Genomic DNA, 17,970 nt, shown 5'->3' on the forward strand with positions numbered 1-17,970 from the left:
CCTCTGCTGCTTATCAAAAATTACAGGGAACCCCATTCCATTTTTTTATTAATAAATACAGTAAAATACACCTCAACTGTCACCTTAGTTGACAGCCTCCAAGTGTTCCAGCAGCTGGAAACTCCAAAAAAATTATGTGGGGTCCCCCCTATATGCAATAATCAACAAAGACTAAACAGCTGCAGGCTGATAATAGCCTAGGAAAGGGCCATGATTATTGGCCCCCTTCCAGACTAAAAACAGCTGGCTCTCAGCCACCCCAGAAATGATGCATCAATAAGATGTGCCAATTCTGGCGCTTAGCCTAGCTCAGACGTCTCAAACTGCATTCCTCGAGGCCTGCAGACGGGTCATGTTTTCAGGATTTCCTTGTATTGCACAGGTGATAATTTAATCACCTGCACAGAATGATTCCAGCACCTTGTGCAATGCGAAGGAAATCTTGAAAACACGCATGGTTTGAGGCCCTCGAGGAATGCAGTGTGAGACCCCTGACCTAGCTTTTCCCACTTGCCATAATGCAGTGGCAAGTGTGGTAATATTTGTGAAGTTGAATTCAACTTTGTATTGGCAGCTGACATCAAGCCCAGGGATAAGTAATCGAGAGGCATATATATGACGCCCTCCATTACAAACCCATAGTTGATTGTAAAAAATACACAGCCAGAATAAAATGCTTTATTTCAAAGAAAACACAGTTATACTCGCCTTATGCCTAATCCATTGATGCCCATGTCACCTGTAAAAGCAGAAAATAATAACCATATTCCTCACTTGTCCCTGATGTGAAGATAATCCTCCGATGCCCATGTCCTCTGGAGAATAAGAAAAATAATAAACAACCATATCCCTCACCTGTTCGATGTGAAGATAATCCATACTTTCCCACGACTATGATTTAGATAGTGGTCACATCAGTGATGCGGCTGCTTTTCCCGCCAGATGGAACTCACTGACAGGAGCGTAATTGCTCTAGTGTCTAGCACAGAGCTGCCATGAGAAAGCTTACCAGAGTTCAAACCTAATGAACCCTGGTGACTTCATTTATGGTGCCGCTTGCTGCATGAGGATTTTCTCACATGGCGAGTGTTGCCATAAATTAGGTCACCGGGTTTCATTGGGTTTGAACGCAGCTCATGGAGGCTCACAGTGCTAGACACTGCAGGAATGATTACGCTCCTGCCAGTGTGTTTCAGCTGACAGGGAGAGCAATCATTGATGTCACTCTATTCTTAATAAACACCCATGATAAAGGTGACAGCTGAGAGTTGCAGCCTGCAGCTGTCAGTTTTGCCTGCGCTGGTTATCAAAAATAGAAGAGACACCGTGTCATTTTTTTATTTTTCAGTGGTGCCTACTCTCGCTGTTATCTGCAACAGCAAGCGTAGGCTTTTTATTGGTGCAAGCCTGGTAGTGGCCCTATGCCGTAGCAACCTCACTTGCATGGCTCACGTCTTCAACCTGGTGGTACAGCAATTTTGCCACCACTATACCGGGCTGGATGCGCTGCTGCAGAAAGCACAGTTGCTGTGTGCTCACTTTCGACCACAGAAACCCGCAGATCATCAACTTGCATCACTACAGAGGTCTTTTAGCACAGCAGTTAACAGTTTGATTAGCGATGTTCCGACACGGTGAAATTCCACTCTGCACATGTTGCAGTGGTTGTGGCAGCAGCGATGAGCCCTGGTGCAGTATGTCCTTTTGCATAGCCTGGACAAATGCAGTTGCGGAGTGGGCACAGATGAAGAACCTCAGCACACTTCTGCACAGTTTTGAAATGTCTACAAAGATGGTTAGCACTGATGATGCCATAATCAGCATCACTATTCCAGGTATCTACATGCTGAAGAACACTTTGAATAGTCTGTGTGAGGAGGTGATTGTCATGATATGTACTTTTGCCCTGTCCTGTATTTGAATAATATGCCATTTGATGTATGTAACTGTTCTCTGGTTTCTATTAGCTGTAATTTATGTATTTTCTTGTGCTGGGAGTTCACCTGTAACAATATGTCTCTTTCCCCAACAATTGCATTCCTGGACTCTAATGTAATTATGTAAGTGGCCTGTCTCCTTTCCACAAGAATTGTGTACCTGGACCTTAATTTAATTCAGGCTTGTGCCAACAGCTAGGGGAATTCCCCCATTGTTTTCGTAAAGAGAAAATAATAAAGCTGGAGTTACACTAAACGACTTACCAACGATCACGACCAGCGATACGACCTGGCCGTGATCGTTGGTAATTCGTTGTGTGGTCGCTGGGGAGCTGTCACACAGACAGCTCTCTCCAGCGACCAACGATCAGGGGAACGACTTCGGCATCCTTGAAACTGTCTTTCAACATCGGGTTACTAAGTGCAGGGCCGCGCTTAGTAACCTGATATTTACCCTGGTTACCATTGTAAAAGTAAAAAAAAAAAACACTACATACTCACATTCTGATGTCTGTCACGTCCCCCGCCGGCGTCCACAGGGTTAAAACTGCTTTCGGCAAGAGCGCTGCTTATGCACGCACTGCTGCCGAGAGCTTCCCTGCACTGAATGTGTCAGCGCTGGCAGTAACAGCGGTGACGTCACCGCTGGGCTCTGCTTTACGGCCGGCGCTAACACAGTCAGTGCAGGGAAGCTCTCGGCCAGAGCGCGTGCATTAGCAGCACTCCTGCCGAAAGCAGTTTTAACCCTGTGGACGCCGGGGGACGTTACAGACATCAGAATATGAGTATGTACTGTTTTTTTTAAGTTTTACAATGGTAACCAGGGTAAATATCGGGTTACTAAGCGTGGCCCTGCGCTTAGTAACCCAATATTTACCCTGGTTACAAGTGAACACATCGCTGGATCTGCGTCACACAACGCCGATCCAGCGATGACAGCGGGTGATCAGCGACCAAAAAATGGTCCTGATCATTCCCCAACGACCAACGATCTCCAAGCAGGGGCCTGATCGTTGGTCACTGTCACACATAACGAGATCGTTAGCGGGATCGTTGCTACGTCACCAAAAGCGTAACGTTGCAACGATATCGTTAACGATATCGTTATGTGTGACTCAGCCTTAACTCCAAATACACAAACTTCTAGACACACCGGAGCCTACCATTCTAGAAGCTTCGGATGAACCCTCCTCCCCTACACACACATGGGCTGATACCAGGAGCACAGACAAGAGACCCATGTGTGATCTAGTCAGGTGTGTGTTGGATACTGGAAGAGAAGAAACCGAAGCTGTCTGAGGAAGCAATCGGTATCCGTGTGATTGTGGTGGATCTGTTGGACTCGTGGAAGGACTATTGTTTCGTTTATCGGGTGCGGGATTACTGGAAAGCACCTCCAGATCTGTTTCTTTACTTGGACTTATTGTGGACTTCTCGTGGACTTGAAGGACATTATAGATATTTGATGTTGTATGCTCCCTGCTTTAATAAATCTCGTTGGATCATCCCTCGGCCTATTGTCCCTTCCTGCTCTGCCGTACACCCCGTCACAGTGATAGTCCCAGAGGAAGAGGTGGAAGCACAGGAGGATGCGGAAAGGATAAGAATATTTAAAATTTCCGGACTGTCATTGCACAAGCGTGTGCCATGAGAGGGTGGCTTACAGCTATCAAGGGGGACTCATGGAACCAGATAAACTGTTAGTGAATTTGCAGGAGCCGAGGAACAAATGGAGGAAAACGAGGTGTTGGACCCGCAAAAGTCAGGAGATGAAGAGGATAATGATCTGCTCTCTGTTGTTCGTGGGAGGGGATGGAGGAACAACTTTGAGTGTTTCCCCGCCACCAACACACCATGGACTTGGACCTCATGGAAGCGCCAGACACATCAGCGCCTTCTTGCTGCACTATCTTCAGCATGATGCCCGTATTCTTACGGTTAGACAGGGGCGTAACTACCGCGGTCGCAGCGGTCGCCATTGCGACCGGGCCCCGCAGGTCAGGGGCCCCGGGCCGGCAGGTCTGAGCAGGGCCAGGCTGGCCATCGGGCACTTCTGGCAAATGCCAGAAGAGCCGATGCCAGTAGTGGGCCGCTGCACTGTTCCTCCCCCGGAACCCCCCCCAGTGCCGCCGCCGCATTTAACTATACCGGCGTCTATGACACCGGTATAGTTCAATGCAATGATGGGAGGAGAGAGCGTCACCTGACGCTTCCTCTCCCATCATTCCCCGCTCTGCCTCTGACAGTACACTGCGGGTGCGCGATGACGTCATATCATCGCGCACCTGCAGTGTCCTGGGCAGACTGCAGCCGCCAGGAGCAGCGCGGGCAAAAGGAAAGGTGAGGAGAGTTTTTTTTTTTTTTTTCTTTTTAACCGGACTGTGGGGCCATTATCGGGGGGGGGGGGATGAGATGTGGGCTGTGCTCTATATATCCCTGTGCGGGCTCTGCTGTATATACCCCTGTGGGGGCTGTGCTGTATATATCCCTGTGCGGGCTCTGCTGTATATATCCCTGTGCGGGCTCTGCTGTATATACCACTGTGCGGGCTCTGCTGTATATACCACTGTGCGGGCTCTGCTGTATATAACACTGTGCGGGCTGTGCTGGATATAACACTGTGCGGGCTGTGCTCTATATACCACTGTGCGGGCTGTGCTGTATATACCACTGTGCGGGCTGTGCTGTATATACCACTGTGCGGGCTGTGCTGTATATACCACTGTGCGGGCTGTGCTGTATATACCACTGTGCGGGCTCTGCTGTATATACCACTGTGCGGGCTCTGCTGTATATACCCCTGTGCGGGCTCTGCTGTATATAACACTGTGCGGGCTGTGCTCTATATACCACTGTGCGGGCTCTGCTGTATATAACACTGTGCGGGCTGTGCTGTATATACCACTGCGGGCTGTGCTGTATATACCACTGTGCGGGCTGTGCTGTATATACCACTGTGCGGGCTGTGCTCTATATACCACTGTGCGGGCTGTGCTCTATATACCACTGTGCGGGCTCTGCTGTATATAACACTGTGCGGGCTGTGCTCTATATACCACTGTGTGGGCTGTGCTCTATATACCACTGCGGGCTGTGCTGTATATACCACTGTGCGGGCTGTGCTGTATATACCACTGTGCGGGCTCTGCTGTATATACCACTGTGCGGGCTGTGCTGTATATACCACTGTGCGGGCTGTGCTGTATATACCACTGTGCGGGCTCTGCTGGATATACCACTGTGCGGGCTGTGCTCTATATATCCCTGTGCGGGCTCTGCTGTATATACCACTGTGCGGGCTGTGCTGGATATACCACTGTGCGGGCTGTGCTGTATATACCACTGTGCGGGCTCTGCTGTATATACCACTGTGCGGGCTCTGCTGTATATACCACTGTGCGGGCTCTGCTGTATATAACACTGTGCGGACTGTGCTGGATATAACACTGTGCGGGCTGTGCTCTATATACCACTGTGCGGGCTGTGCTGTATATACCACTGTGCGGGCTGTGCTGTATATACCACTGTGCGGGCTGTGCTGTATATACCACTGTGCGGGCTGTGCTGTATATACCACTGTGCGGGCTCTGCTGTATATACCACTGTGCGGGCTCTGCTGTATATACCCCTGTGCGGGCTCTGCTGTATATAACACTGTGCGGGCTGTGCTCTATATACCACTGTGCGGGCTCTGCTGTATATAACACTGTGCGGGCTGTGCTGTATATACCACTGCGGGCTGTGCTGTATATACCACTGTGCGGGCTGTGCTGTATATACCACTGTGCGGGCTGTGCTCTATATACCACTGTGCGGGCTGTGCTCTATATACCACTGTGCGGGCTCTGCTGTATATAACACTGTGCGGGCTGTGCTCTATATACCACTGTGCGGGCTGTGCTCTATATACCACTGCGGGCTGTGCTGTATATACCACTGTGCGGGCTGTGCTGTATATACCACTGTGCGGGCTCTGCTGTATATACCACTGTGCGGGCTGTGCTGTATATACCACTGTGCGGGCTGTGCTGTATATACCACTGTGCGGGCTCTGCTGGATATACCACTGTGCGGGCTGTGCTCTATATATCCCTGTGCGGGCTCTGCTGTATATACCACTGTGCGGGCTGTGCTGGATATACCACTGTGCGGGCTGTGCTGTATATACCACTGTGCGGGCTGTGCTGGATATACCACTGTGCGGGCTGTGCTGGATATACCACTGTGCGGGCTGTGCTGGATATACCACTGTGCGGTCTGTGCTGGATATACCACTGTGAGGGCTGTGCTCTATATACCCCCTGTGCTGGCTGTGCTGTATATACCCCTGTGCGGGCTGTGCTGTATATACCCCTGTGCGGGCTGTGCTGTATATACCCCTGTGCGGGCTGTGCTGGATATACCACTGTGAGGGCTGTGCTGGATATACCACTGTGCGGTCTGTGCTGGATATACCACTGTGCGGTCTGTGCTGGATATACCACTGTGCGGTCTGTGCTGGATATACCACTGTGCGGGCTGTGCTGGATATACCACTGTGCGGGCTGTGCTGGATATACCACTGTGCGGGCTGTGCTGGCACCCAACACCATGTTGCAGTGCAGGAGATTCCTGCAACAGTCCGAGGCGTATCTAGGGGAAGCGGGGCAGGGGAAGGTGGGGGGGTTGTGGGGGCGGGGGAAGGTGGGGGGGGGTAGGGGGGGGGCCCCATTTGGAAGTTCGCACCGGGGCCCATAACTTTGTAGTTACGCCACTGCGGTTAGATATAGTGCTAACTACTGGGTTGCCATTCTGTTAGATCCACGTTACAAAAGTTAATTTAGCCAGAAGCTTCCCCACATGGAAAGAGATGCGGGTTTTCCCCAAGACTGCAGTGAGGCACAGAGTGTGCATACCAGTTCTAGACGTCAGTTCTAGAAGGTATTAAGAAATGGGGTATGTGAACTTTTGATCAGGGTCATTTGGATGTTTTGGGTTGTCATGATTTAAAAAGAGAAAGCACAGTAGTTTGACAATAAATGGCTTCACCCAAGCACTAACCATGAGCGGAGAAAAAGTTTTGGTGTCATCATTCACATTCAGTGAAAAAAGGCCAAGAAAGAAAAAATTCTGTGGGGTATGTAAACTTTTGAGCACAACTGTAAGATTATTGGCTGCTTACTGTCCTGAGTTATCACTGATTTGTTGTATTTGGGGGTTATATTATCCGCTGTATTTTAATTTTGAGATTTTTAATACACAAAAAAAGACGTTTTTGTGCACATAAAATAGTTCATTTATTGTGAATCTTGCAAAGACACGTTTAAGCAACAAAATATACATTTGTGAACTTTAGATTTCCTTCTATACATTACTAGACCAAAGCAATAAGTTAGATGTACACTATTTACAGACAGAGGTCACCGGAGACTTACAATAAGCACCACCTATCTAAAAAGAATACAAATCGATGTACAGCATAGTTTCCCCTTCACTTAATCCACATACTTAAAAATCAATCATTTTATACTCTAAAATTAGAATCCAACTCTGCTTATTTGCATTTTGTCTAGTGCTACATTTAGGTAGAAATGATATATACTTATATCCGCATGCTTTATATTTACACAGTTCTCTTTCATATTTTATCTGCGAAAAAAATCTGACAATAAAATACAGCTCTAGGAAATTGATCCATGATGGTGTCTCATTAATAGACCCTTCTTTCTATGGTCACTAAAGGCCTCAGTACCACATAATCAATGACAGAAAAATGGTAATGATTATAAATAATGTGGAAGATAGAACATACAAGCTGAATTACAGACATTGGAAAAAACAGATGCATTATCATTTTTCTTTTCAACAAATTGTATAATAAAAACACAAGTGAACAGAGTTTTGAAAATAATATCGCACAATTTTTTAATTTATTTTTTAAGGGGGTTATGTAAGGAAAATTAAACATTTGTTGTGCCCCTTATCTAAGGCTGTCTACCAAACAATATCTACCATAGATCTGGTCTTACATTATGAGTACTAGATGCCATAAAAGGAGAGCGCATTCGTATGATTTATGAGATGATAGACTTTCATGGTTAGACTCGGAGGATATCATGTGAATGACTAGCGGTTCAGCAGTTCTACTGAGTCTGCCATCGGACACAGTTTTGTATTCGTATTCTAAATAGATTGTATTAACTTGTTTTCTCTACTGCAGATCTAGCAGTTCTTTAATGCTAAGCTCTGTATAACTCCGCCCATATCACTGATTGGCAGCTTTCTGTGTTCACTGTGAAAGGTGATAGGTAGTAGGCTGCTAATTAGTGGTGGGGGAGTGGTTGGACTACTTGGCAGCAGACCAAGTAGTCCTCTAGTGATAATCACCTGCTAATAAAACAATGAATTTATAAATACTACACAAAGAATGTCAGATGAAGTGGTGTAAAGTAAGCGGACAAATCACGCTTCTTTGTCATGGACAAGTCTAGCTTTGGCAAATGCCAAGAGAATGTTACCTACTTGACTCAATTGTGGCTTCTCTAAAGTTTAGAGCAGGGTATATTGACACAGGGCTGTTTTTTAACATTGGCCTAGGTCCCTTGGTCCCATTGAAGGGAAATCTGAATGCTGCAGCATAACAACACATCTTGGACAGCTGTAGCTTTCATCTATGTGGGAATAGTTTGGGAAGACCCATTTCTGCTCAAGCATGACTGTGCCCCAGTACACAAATCAAGGTCCATAAAGCCAGGGTTAGGTGGGTTTGGTGTGGAACAACTTGAGTGGCCCACACACAGCCTTGACAATCAACCCCACCAAATCTAGCTTCAGAATCTTGTAGAAAGCTTTGCCAGATACAGATAAGTGGAATCTATAGATATATAGGAGGAGTAGGGAATCCTCTAGTGATTAAGAAACCTTTTCATAAACTTTTTGGGTTCCAAAATAATTGTGTAGCAAAAGAGACATAGGGACAAGAAATCACGATAATGTCTGGTAGACAGTGCTCATAGTAATTAGAACAAAAGAGACAAAATATAACTTTTGTAAACTGTTCAAAGAGTTTGGCTCCATTCCCTCAAAAGCAACATGACTTTTTTCTCGTCAATGACTTGTATTGCAACTTAGCCCCATTAAAGTGATGGGAAAGAAGCCTGCTGACATGGAGAACATAAGAGAAGTACAGCTGTTGTGAAATGATTCGAATATACTATCATCACTAGGCTCAAACACTGCAGTTTACATTTTTTTATTATGTAATGCCTAATTTTTTAAAATGATAGTCCTTTCTTGACATATCTCTGATCCTGACATATCCTGATTCCTGAGATGTATGGCGCTAAATGCTTAACAAACAAAGTGTACAGTATGTACATCTATATGGATGGTTGCGATGGACGCCTCTGATGGATTCCTACTAGACTATGTCATCTCATATATAAAAAAATAAATAAATACATTTACTTTAAACATGTTTTAATTAGTATTGAACTGGTATAATAACAAATTGTATAACCTACCACAATTAATGAAACGTTAAAGGTGGACAAGCTCATGAACGTGAGCTCAATAGTAGGGCTTAAATATAGAATGATCAGTAGAAATAGGCCAATGCGTATCATGTGGTTACACATCGAACATTTATTACATTTTATTACACAAAATAAATAAAGTATTGGATATACCTTCTAATTAGATATAACCAGGTCACTTTGCGCAACCCCAGTCTGCGTTGCAAGTAAGTTCTCTGGCCAAGGACAGGGGCATAGTAAATTTCCTGAGTTTCTGGATTCCTTCATGTGGCTTTTGATTTATGGGGTTGGTGTGACGTCATCTATGCAGCACACAGGTGACATCTCACAAGCCTGGCTACTCATAAGCCGAGCCTGGGATCTTGGAGGGTAAAGAAATTCATGCAGCTCCTGTCCATGGGCAGAGACCACTGATCTCGAGCGAAAATTGAGGTTTAGCAAAGAAATTCACTCATCTCAATTTCTAATACCAACAACTGATCGATTTTTGTTAAAATAAATGAAAAAAATATTTAATTTAAAGAGAATTACCGTAACATATGTCAAAATATAAATGTAAGAAACAAAATGAAATACATTGCAAAAAAATAAATAAAACAGCTAATTTTTTAAATGCCCTGATAACTTTCTAAAGTAAATGAAATTCCTGCTTGAAATGTCAGAAAATATACTGTAATCAATGGATATAAATCTGCAGAATCCAACTCTTTTACAATCTACACTACATAGTTTAGCTGATAAAGAGGACTTAAAGGGGTTATCCAGTACTAGATAGTTGCTTTTTTTTTTTACTATGAGCCAAAAAAAACAACAGGCAGGTAAACAGCCAAACAGTTAGCAACTACCTGCCTGTTTCACCCAAGAATCGACGATTCTGCTGCTACACATCAACAGAGCAGCTATTCTTCTTCTGGGCTGCTCTGTAGATGGGCTGTCGACTGCTGACATAATTCTGTTTGATAGCCGTCTCCCCATAGTAGTGCAGCGGGGAGCCAGCAGTCAATCAGCATGAAATCAGAGACACACCCATCAACAGAGCAGAAGAGAAGCCACTGCTCTGCTGACATGATGTCAGCAGACACCGCAGAATCGGTAGCAGGAGCAACTACCTGTCTGTTCTTAGGCCCACAGTGAAAAAAAATAATATAGTCCTGGATAACTACTTTAAAGGGACTCTGTCACCTGAATTTGGCGAGCCCTGTTTTCGGTCCGATGGGCGGTGTTTTCGGGTTTATTCTCCCCTTCCTTTCCCGCTGCCCGCAATATTGTCTTGAAGTTGATTAGGTTTCCTCCGTAGAACTCGCGTGCGCCATGCAATCTTGCCTTGCGCACGTGCAGTATGCTTTGCCCAACTGCGGGCAAAGCCGAAAAGCATTAGTGCACATGCGCCGGCGCACTATGTCCCTGAAGTATTTTGCTGTGTTCTGGGACATAGTGCACCGGCGCATGCGCACTAATGCTTTTCGGCTTTGCCCGCAGTCGGGCAAAGCATACTGCGCGTGTACAAGGCAAGATTGCATTGCGCATGCGTGTTCTACGGAGGACAGCGAATCAACTTCAAGACAATATTGCGGCCAGCGGGAAAGGAAGGGGTGAATAAAAGACCCGAAAACACCGCCCATCAGACCGAAAACAGGGCCCGCCAAATTCAGGTGACAGGTTCCCTTTAAGAGTAGAGGTCTCAGATGTTATGATAATGTATATGCGAACAGTGTAGGAGGAGAGGCTGAGCTTGGGATTTGTAGTTTTCTACTTCTTTTACATATTTTTTTATGTATAAAGTTGTTCGAATGCCAGCAGGATTCAAAGACAAAGCCTGTGATTCCTGCTTCCCCTGCCTATACTGCTCTCCCTGGTTACAAACCCATAGAGAAAAGGCTGCGAATTGCCGTGTGGGTGGTGGATGTAGGACTCACAGGCTTTGGCTGGTGTCACACTTGCAAGTGCAATGCGAGAAACTCGCATCAATACCCGGCACTGCCGCCAGCACTCAGGACCGGAGCGTGCGGCTGCATTTATTTCCATGCAGCTGAACGCTCAAGTGCCGGTGGCAGTGCCGGGTATTGATGCGAGAGACAAGCGCGAGTTTCTCGCATTGCACTCGCAAGTGTGACCCCGGCCTTACTCTGAATCCTGACAGCATTTGATCAGCTTTTCACATGTGAATTCTAAATCAAATCCCAGAGTTCAGCATCTCCTTCTCTATTCATTGCTGCCCACAGGTTCAATGGAGATTGTCATTTCTCTTTTCTTTGCCTTTAAAAACTGCGGCTTGGCTGCTTGTATGGGAATCGCTGTGATCAGGTCAATTTATTTTATGTTTTACCTTGTACATGAAAACCTAGAACAGCATGTCATGGAGGGGATTTTACTCCTTTTAAGAAGAATTTTTTATTTTTTTTTAAATGGGAAACTGATAAATAAATTTTTAACTAAAAAAATGGTTTGCAATGTATCGTGGATTACCTGGTGACATGTGCAGGCTCCATAATCGGTCAACAAGTTATGGCTATCACTCCAAAGTATTAGTTTTTGACTTCTATGTATTCACAGTAAAACACTAATAAGGAGACTTATATGTATTCTCAGTAAAATATTGAATTTTTTTAGAACTTGGGGTTTTGTTGTACCTCTGTTATTCCTCTGGAAATGTATGCATGTTATGAATGAATGAATGAATGAATGAATGAATGAATGAATGAATAACGGTGCATCATGATACCATTTGTCACTCCACACAGACAGATGCTGTCCACAAACTTCAATGACATGGGGAATGGTAACACCCACTATATGGTTTATTTTTTTAAAAAAAGGCCATAAAAGCTGATAGGCCCCCTTCTATATAGCATGGGTTAAAAATACAGCTACATTTACAGTACAAGTATACAGTACAGTAAAGTGTATATAAACACTGCACTCCTGCATTTCTTCCAGCCACCAGCAGAGGACACTCGGCAACAAAAAAAAAATTGATTTGAGATGGGCGATCATATATTTGCATATTATTAGCATTGCATAAAAATAAAATACATTTTAGATGTCAGCCTTCCAAGTAGCAAGATGTCTATGCATTAGAAACCAGCGGTGACCTTTATTATTTAATACTAATGGTCTTTTTTATGCATGGGCACAGATTTATTTTAAATAATTTAGGACCAGATGAGAAATGGTGAGTCGCTGTCTAGGAGGACACGGTGGGCAGCAGCTGGCAGTCTGGGTGGAAATAGTCTTTGTAGTATTATACTATTACTGGTATATATGTATTTAGAATATTTCAGATTTGGTAACGGAAAGCTTCTTTAACATTCAAGTTTGCAGAAATTGTTTGAGGGCAATTGGTGGCGATTTGCTTGGCCATACTGAGACCATACATAGTAATCACCCCAGGTCTCTATCCAGTATGCGAGGTCTGGTGAGTGGTGACCCACCACACTATACAGTACACTCACATAGCATGGGTGTGTTACTTCTATTTCTTTTCTAAACTGGAACAAAAAAATAACATGAGATTGCAAAATGTAAAAATTGTTTTAGAAAATATATTTTGCAGTAATTTTTGGAAATGCTGTGATGGAAGTGGTGATATTGAGACTTGTTACCTTTTCTATATAGGATAGTGAGTTCATTTCTCCATTTTTATAGAGACATTCAAATTTTTACCAAGTACCGGCATATGAGAATTTAATAAAATACGCCGAATAGAAGGAGTGCGAAGAATGTGTTAGAAGGCAAAATAACACATTTTTGCAAGTACAGGTAGTCCTCGACTTACGACGTTGATCCGTTCTTACACGGCGTCGTAAACCGAATTTCGATGTAAGTCGGACCATACATTCATACAGTACTGTACCATAATAACAGTACAGTACTGCAAACACTTAGCCTATCCAAACACCTATCCCAACACAGTACCCTACATAATTAGGGTGTTATGGCGTGCAGGAGACTCGTTTTCCTCGTGTAACCGGGTACAGTGTACAGTACTGGACTCTATTCTTCTGCCACTGCACGTAGTTGCATGTAGTTCGACTTACGACGCAAAACCGTGTAAGTCGGAATGAGGCATCGTATAAAGCGTTGTAACCACGAAACGATGTAACTCGAGAACGTTGTAACCCGAGGACTAACTGTATATGTCTATTTTTAAGTTGAGCTCAAATGATAAAATTACTCTTTTTTTTGGTAGCAAGAAGAAAAATAGAAATCTACATTTGGAAAACTCCCTGGTGTTATCATGAAATTGACAGAAGCTTTCAAAAAGACAGAAATTTAGATGCAAAAATGTTGCTACTGCTTTGATCAAATACTAATATAGCTGAGCTGAAATTAACAATCTGCTTTTTTGTGCATCATAACCTTTTTTTTAGGTCGAATTCACACATATTTCACTCCACAGTCATGTTTCACGCCATATCTGTGTAGGCATATATGAGACTGTCGAGTTTTTATCAGAAGATCTGTATCTGGTCCGTGCATGATGGTCCATACTCAGACCGGAAACATAGATGTGTGGATCTGGCCTTATATTCAAATTTCAGTTTAAAAAAAATGACAAAATGAACCTGTTTTGGTTATTTTTGCCTCTTAATTTATTCACACTTGTCTTTCAAATATAAGCTTACAATTGCAAACTGCAAAAATTTGTTATTAATAGTGATGAGCGAATGTGCTCAGTTAAGGTGTTATCCGAGTATGCTCGCATGTTAGGTGTCTTCAGAGTGCTCGAAAGATATTTTCGGGTCCCCGTGGCTCTTCGACAGCTGCAACACATGCAGGGATTCCATCTGTTAGGTAATCCATGCATGCGTTACGAATGTCATACAGCCACGAGAGATGCAGGCTCGGGGACTCGAACATATTATTTGAGAACGCCGAAGTCACTCGGTTAGCACCCAAGCATGTGCGGATAACACCTTATCCGAGCACGTTCACTCATCACTAGTTATTAACCTATAGTGTAAAAAGCTTCTTAGAAACACTCAGTCCTGTTTGTTAATTTTGAAAATTCGCTCAGCGTTGCATTTTCACTAGACTTAACTGCAATTCTATAGAATCCGCTGATCACACGAGACATTTCGAACATTTACAGAGCTCCTGCAGGCAGGAAAGGAAAACTACAGTCTGCCGGGAGCAGATGGAGCTGATGGAGATGGCACTTTTTGTTAAGATATATTTAAAATGTTTAATATATTCATATCTACTACTGATTTATGGAAAAAAAAAAAATGAAAATAGGGTATTTCTCACTTTTTATAGTAATCTCCAATCAGTGGTGCATATATAGTCCAGAGTACTGATAGCATTTTTAATAGAGTGGAGATGCGGAGATGCGATTTGTATAAAGTACATCTGCTATTTGATGCCTAAAAGATATCCAAAAATGTAATTCCTCTATTTTAATTATACACCCTTAAAATATAGCTCTATTGAAGCTTCATGGGAACTTGTCATGAGGATTTAGGCCTCTAAACCACCACCAACCTGATGCAAACAGGCTCACTATGAGCTTTTGTATTCTGTATAGTGCAGAAAAAGAACTTTGACAGTGAGTGTGAAAAGGCCAGAAGTTAATCATGGTGATAGAGCTGCCTCTTTGAATAGTCATAATGGCCGGTTGCCCCCTTGACTTGATTTGCAACCTATAGCCTGGTATGTCATCACAAAGTACCTTCTGAGGCATCCGCGCTTCCTCAGTGAAGTGACAATGGTCTCATCTACATCTGAGCATGCACTAGATGTCATTGGAGGTGGCTTGAGGCAATGTATTTGGAATGTGAGCTGTCAGTCAAATCAGTACGGAGATCCACCAGCATGACATTTTGGAAGAGCAGCTCTTCTCCCATGAATACTTAAAATTATTAAAATGTTGTTCGTGATGACTTTAAAAGAGCACTCCAGCACTTTTTGTTATCACCCTCTCTGTTAGCCATTATTAATGTGCATACAGTGTGTGCATAATACTACTTAACCATTGTCGTCTTCTGCTGTTTCCAGCGCCACTTCGGTCCTCTCCCTACATCATGTGACCACAAAGTCTTCTTTGTGTTCTGAAATTCACTTTCTCAATGTAAGTCTGTGAGGCTCAAAACAAGGATCGCATAAACGTAAATTAAGAAAGGAACTAACAGTCTACAATGTGAGCCGGGCAGTCAGAGGTCTAGTCACATGATGCAGGAGAGAACTTGGGCAGCGCTGCAAATGGTAGAAATCAGCGATGAGTATGTATTATAATGCCCAAACTGTAACACATTATAGATGGCTATCAAAGAGAGCAATACAACAAATTCTGGAGTTCTCCATTAAAATTATCTTCCTATGTTACTGTATATGAAATTAGCCAGAATATAGTAGCAAATCCTTGGCAATATCGTTAGGCCCGATGCTAGTATTCCTTAATTCATAGAAGGGTTCCATAAGAATTCCTGAAAATCATGATTCAGACATGCCACTGACAAAGCAATTGCCTTCACCTAGGCAAAGAATCCAAAACATGAAACTTTGGTCTCTCTTTACCTTTCTTTCAAGCTGTGTCTGTCTTCTAAGCCAGACACAACAGAGCAGTAAACTATTATGCACAGACAACAACTACTCCTGGTCGATACAGATTTGTGGTAGTTTGATAATAAATTCTTAGGACACTTTCCTTTTTAAACTGATGGCAGAAGATGATGCAGAGTAAGCAGTCCAATTGGCAAGGTAAATGTTGGACTGCTTACAATATATAATAAATTCAGCGTAAGTTGAAAAATGCTAAAAGTGTTGGCATTACAGTTCAATTTTCAATCCATATTTTTCATGGAAAGATTATTTTACAGTTATTAAACATGCGAAACAAATCCCCATAATGTAACCCACACCTCAGTAAGAGGGTCTCGTCATATCAAGAGAAGGTTGCACACTACTATCTCCTTCCACCAGATGACTTGCCTACACGCAGTGGCTTCAATGAATGCCAATATACAGCAACTCTCATACACATTGATTTTATAACACATGAAAACCACAACCTATATTGGAGGAGATGACCTTCAGAATTTTGCTTTGAAAACTTCTACTGCTCCTGTGAGACGATTAAGACCAAAGGACCTTGATTTGTAGTAGTAGTATACATTGTTGGATTGGTTCTTCAAGCCATTGCACATTCAGATACATTTGTGCGTATAGGTTGCATAAGATGCCGAAAAAGCAGCCATGTTTAATGAAACTGTTCACTTCTACAGGTCATTCAATCAGATTGTATGGCAAATATGAGACTGTGTGACCCACAGGAAGATCCTCAGGTATTATCTAGGTAGATGGAACAGCAGCATTTGGTAATTTCACTGTATCAAACATCATGTACCACCTAGGGAAAATGCCCAAAATTGTGGCAAGAATTCCAGTGAACTTCATTCATAAATAGACTTGGCACTCGGTGATCTGATGCTGTCGCGTATAGAAAGTGCACGTAGGATGCTTCACATAAAAAAAGAAATTCTCTTTGCTTCCAGCAAAGAAAAATTGAAGGAATGGGAAAAAGTCAACTCCACTACTGGACAAGACAAGGTCATACTATAAACTCCGTTTACAAGACACGTGTCATGGGACACAAGGAGTGCACTAGGATGGCAGTTCTTTCTTTCATTGGTGGGAAACAGCTTAGGAGTTAAACATTTCCATGAATGCATTGTGGCAGTAACTATTCGTGGAGTGGCAATACCCTCGCAGGTCAGTTTTCAAGTTGGTTGTCCCCCTTCGACAAGGCATCATCTCACTGTAACAAAAAAAGAACAGTCGTGAGAAGCGATGAATGAGGTGACAGGTTCTGTGTGGAATATCATGACAAAGCATTGCATTCAGCGCCTAGTGTTATGTTAGTCACAATAACAACATGCTCCATGACGCGCGGCAAGACAAAGACGTATTTAAGGACAGTAAACACCCAGGACGTACAAGAAAGCTGTCAGCAAGAAATGCAAAGTAATGGCAATTATATGGATTTCTTCCAACTATTCGCCTGATCTTGGTTGGGCTAAATCCTAATTAAAAAGCAAACTCTACAAATGGAGAGAATTTGTCTCAGTAAATAAGTATCAGGTAAGGATCATTTATAAAGTAATCCATTACATTAACACTTGATGTAAAACATCTTCCTGTCCACTCAATTATTGTTTTTTTTTCTGATTAATAGAAATCATGCACACAGTCGTATCACGGATACGTGTGATACAGATTCACAATGGTGTGCTATGGGATAATACTGCACCTTAGTGTGCCTCTAATTTTATTTGGAGACTTACAAGGGTTTTTATTTTCTTCTCAAATGTAGAATCCCTATTGACCCACCATATAGGCACCAAATGAGCATGAGCCTAAGTTCGGGGCCACACGAGCATAGACCCTCTCATCCGAGAGAACCTGGCCGATTATGTAAATGACACTTTGATCAAACTGTGATCCCAGTGTCAGCATAGTGTGATCCAATTCTCTCAGATGAGGAGACTGTGGAGAAGATGGGGAACAAAATGTCTCCATCT

At 43.4% G+C, this 17,970-nt stretch overlaps 1 protein-coding gene across 4 annotated transcripts in view; it reads right to left on the reverse strand.

The window, feature by feature from the left end:
- Positions 1–7,199: 7,199 nt before the first annotated feature.
- The window catches only part of RAP1GAP2 (RAP1 GTPase activating protein 2), a 1,028,482-nt gene continuing 1,017,711 nt past the window's right edge, over positions 7,200–17,970 (reverse strand). For all 4 annotated transcript variants that reach the window (XM_077294402.1, XM_077294401.1, XM_077294400.1 and 1 more), the window contains one exon: positions 7,200–17,207. In XM_077294402.1, the coding sequence (XP_077150517.1) occupies positions 17,205–17,207 (3 nt within the window). In that variant the 3' untranslated portion in view covers positions 7,200–17,204. The remainder of the gene's footprint in view (positions 17,208–17,970) is intronic.

The sequence above is a fragment of the Ranitomeya variabilis genome, chromosome 3, assembly GCF_051348905.1.
Source record: "Ranitomeya variabilis isolate aRanVar5 chromosome 3, aRanVar5.hap1, whole genome shotgun sequence".
NCBI classification, from domain to species: domain Eukaryota; kingdom Metazoa; phylum Chordata; class Amphibia; order Anura; family Dendrobatidae; genus Ranitomeya; species Ranitomeya variabilis.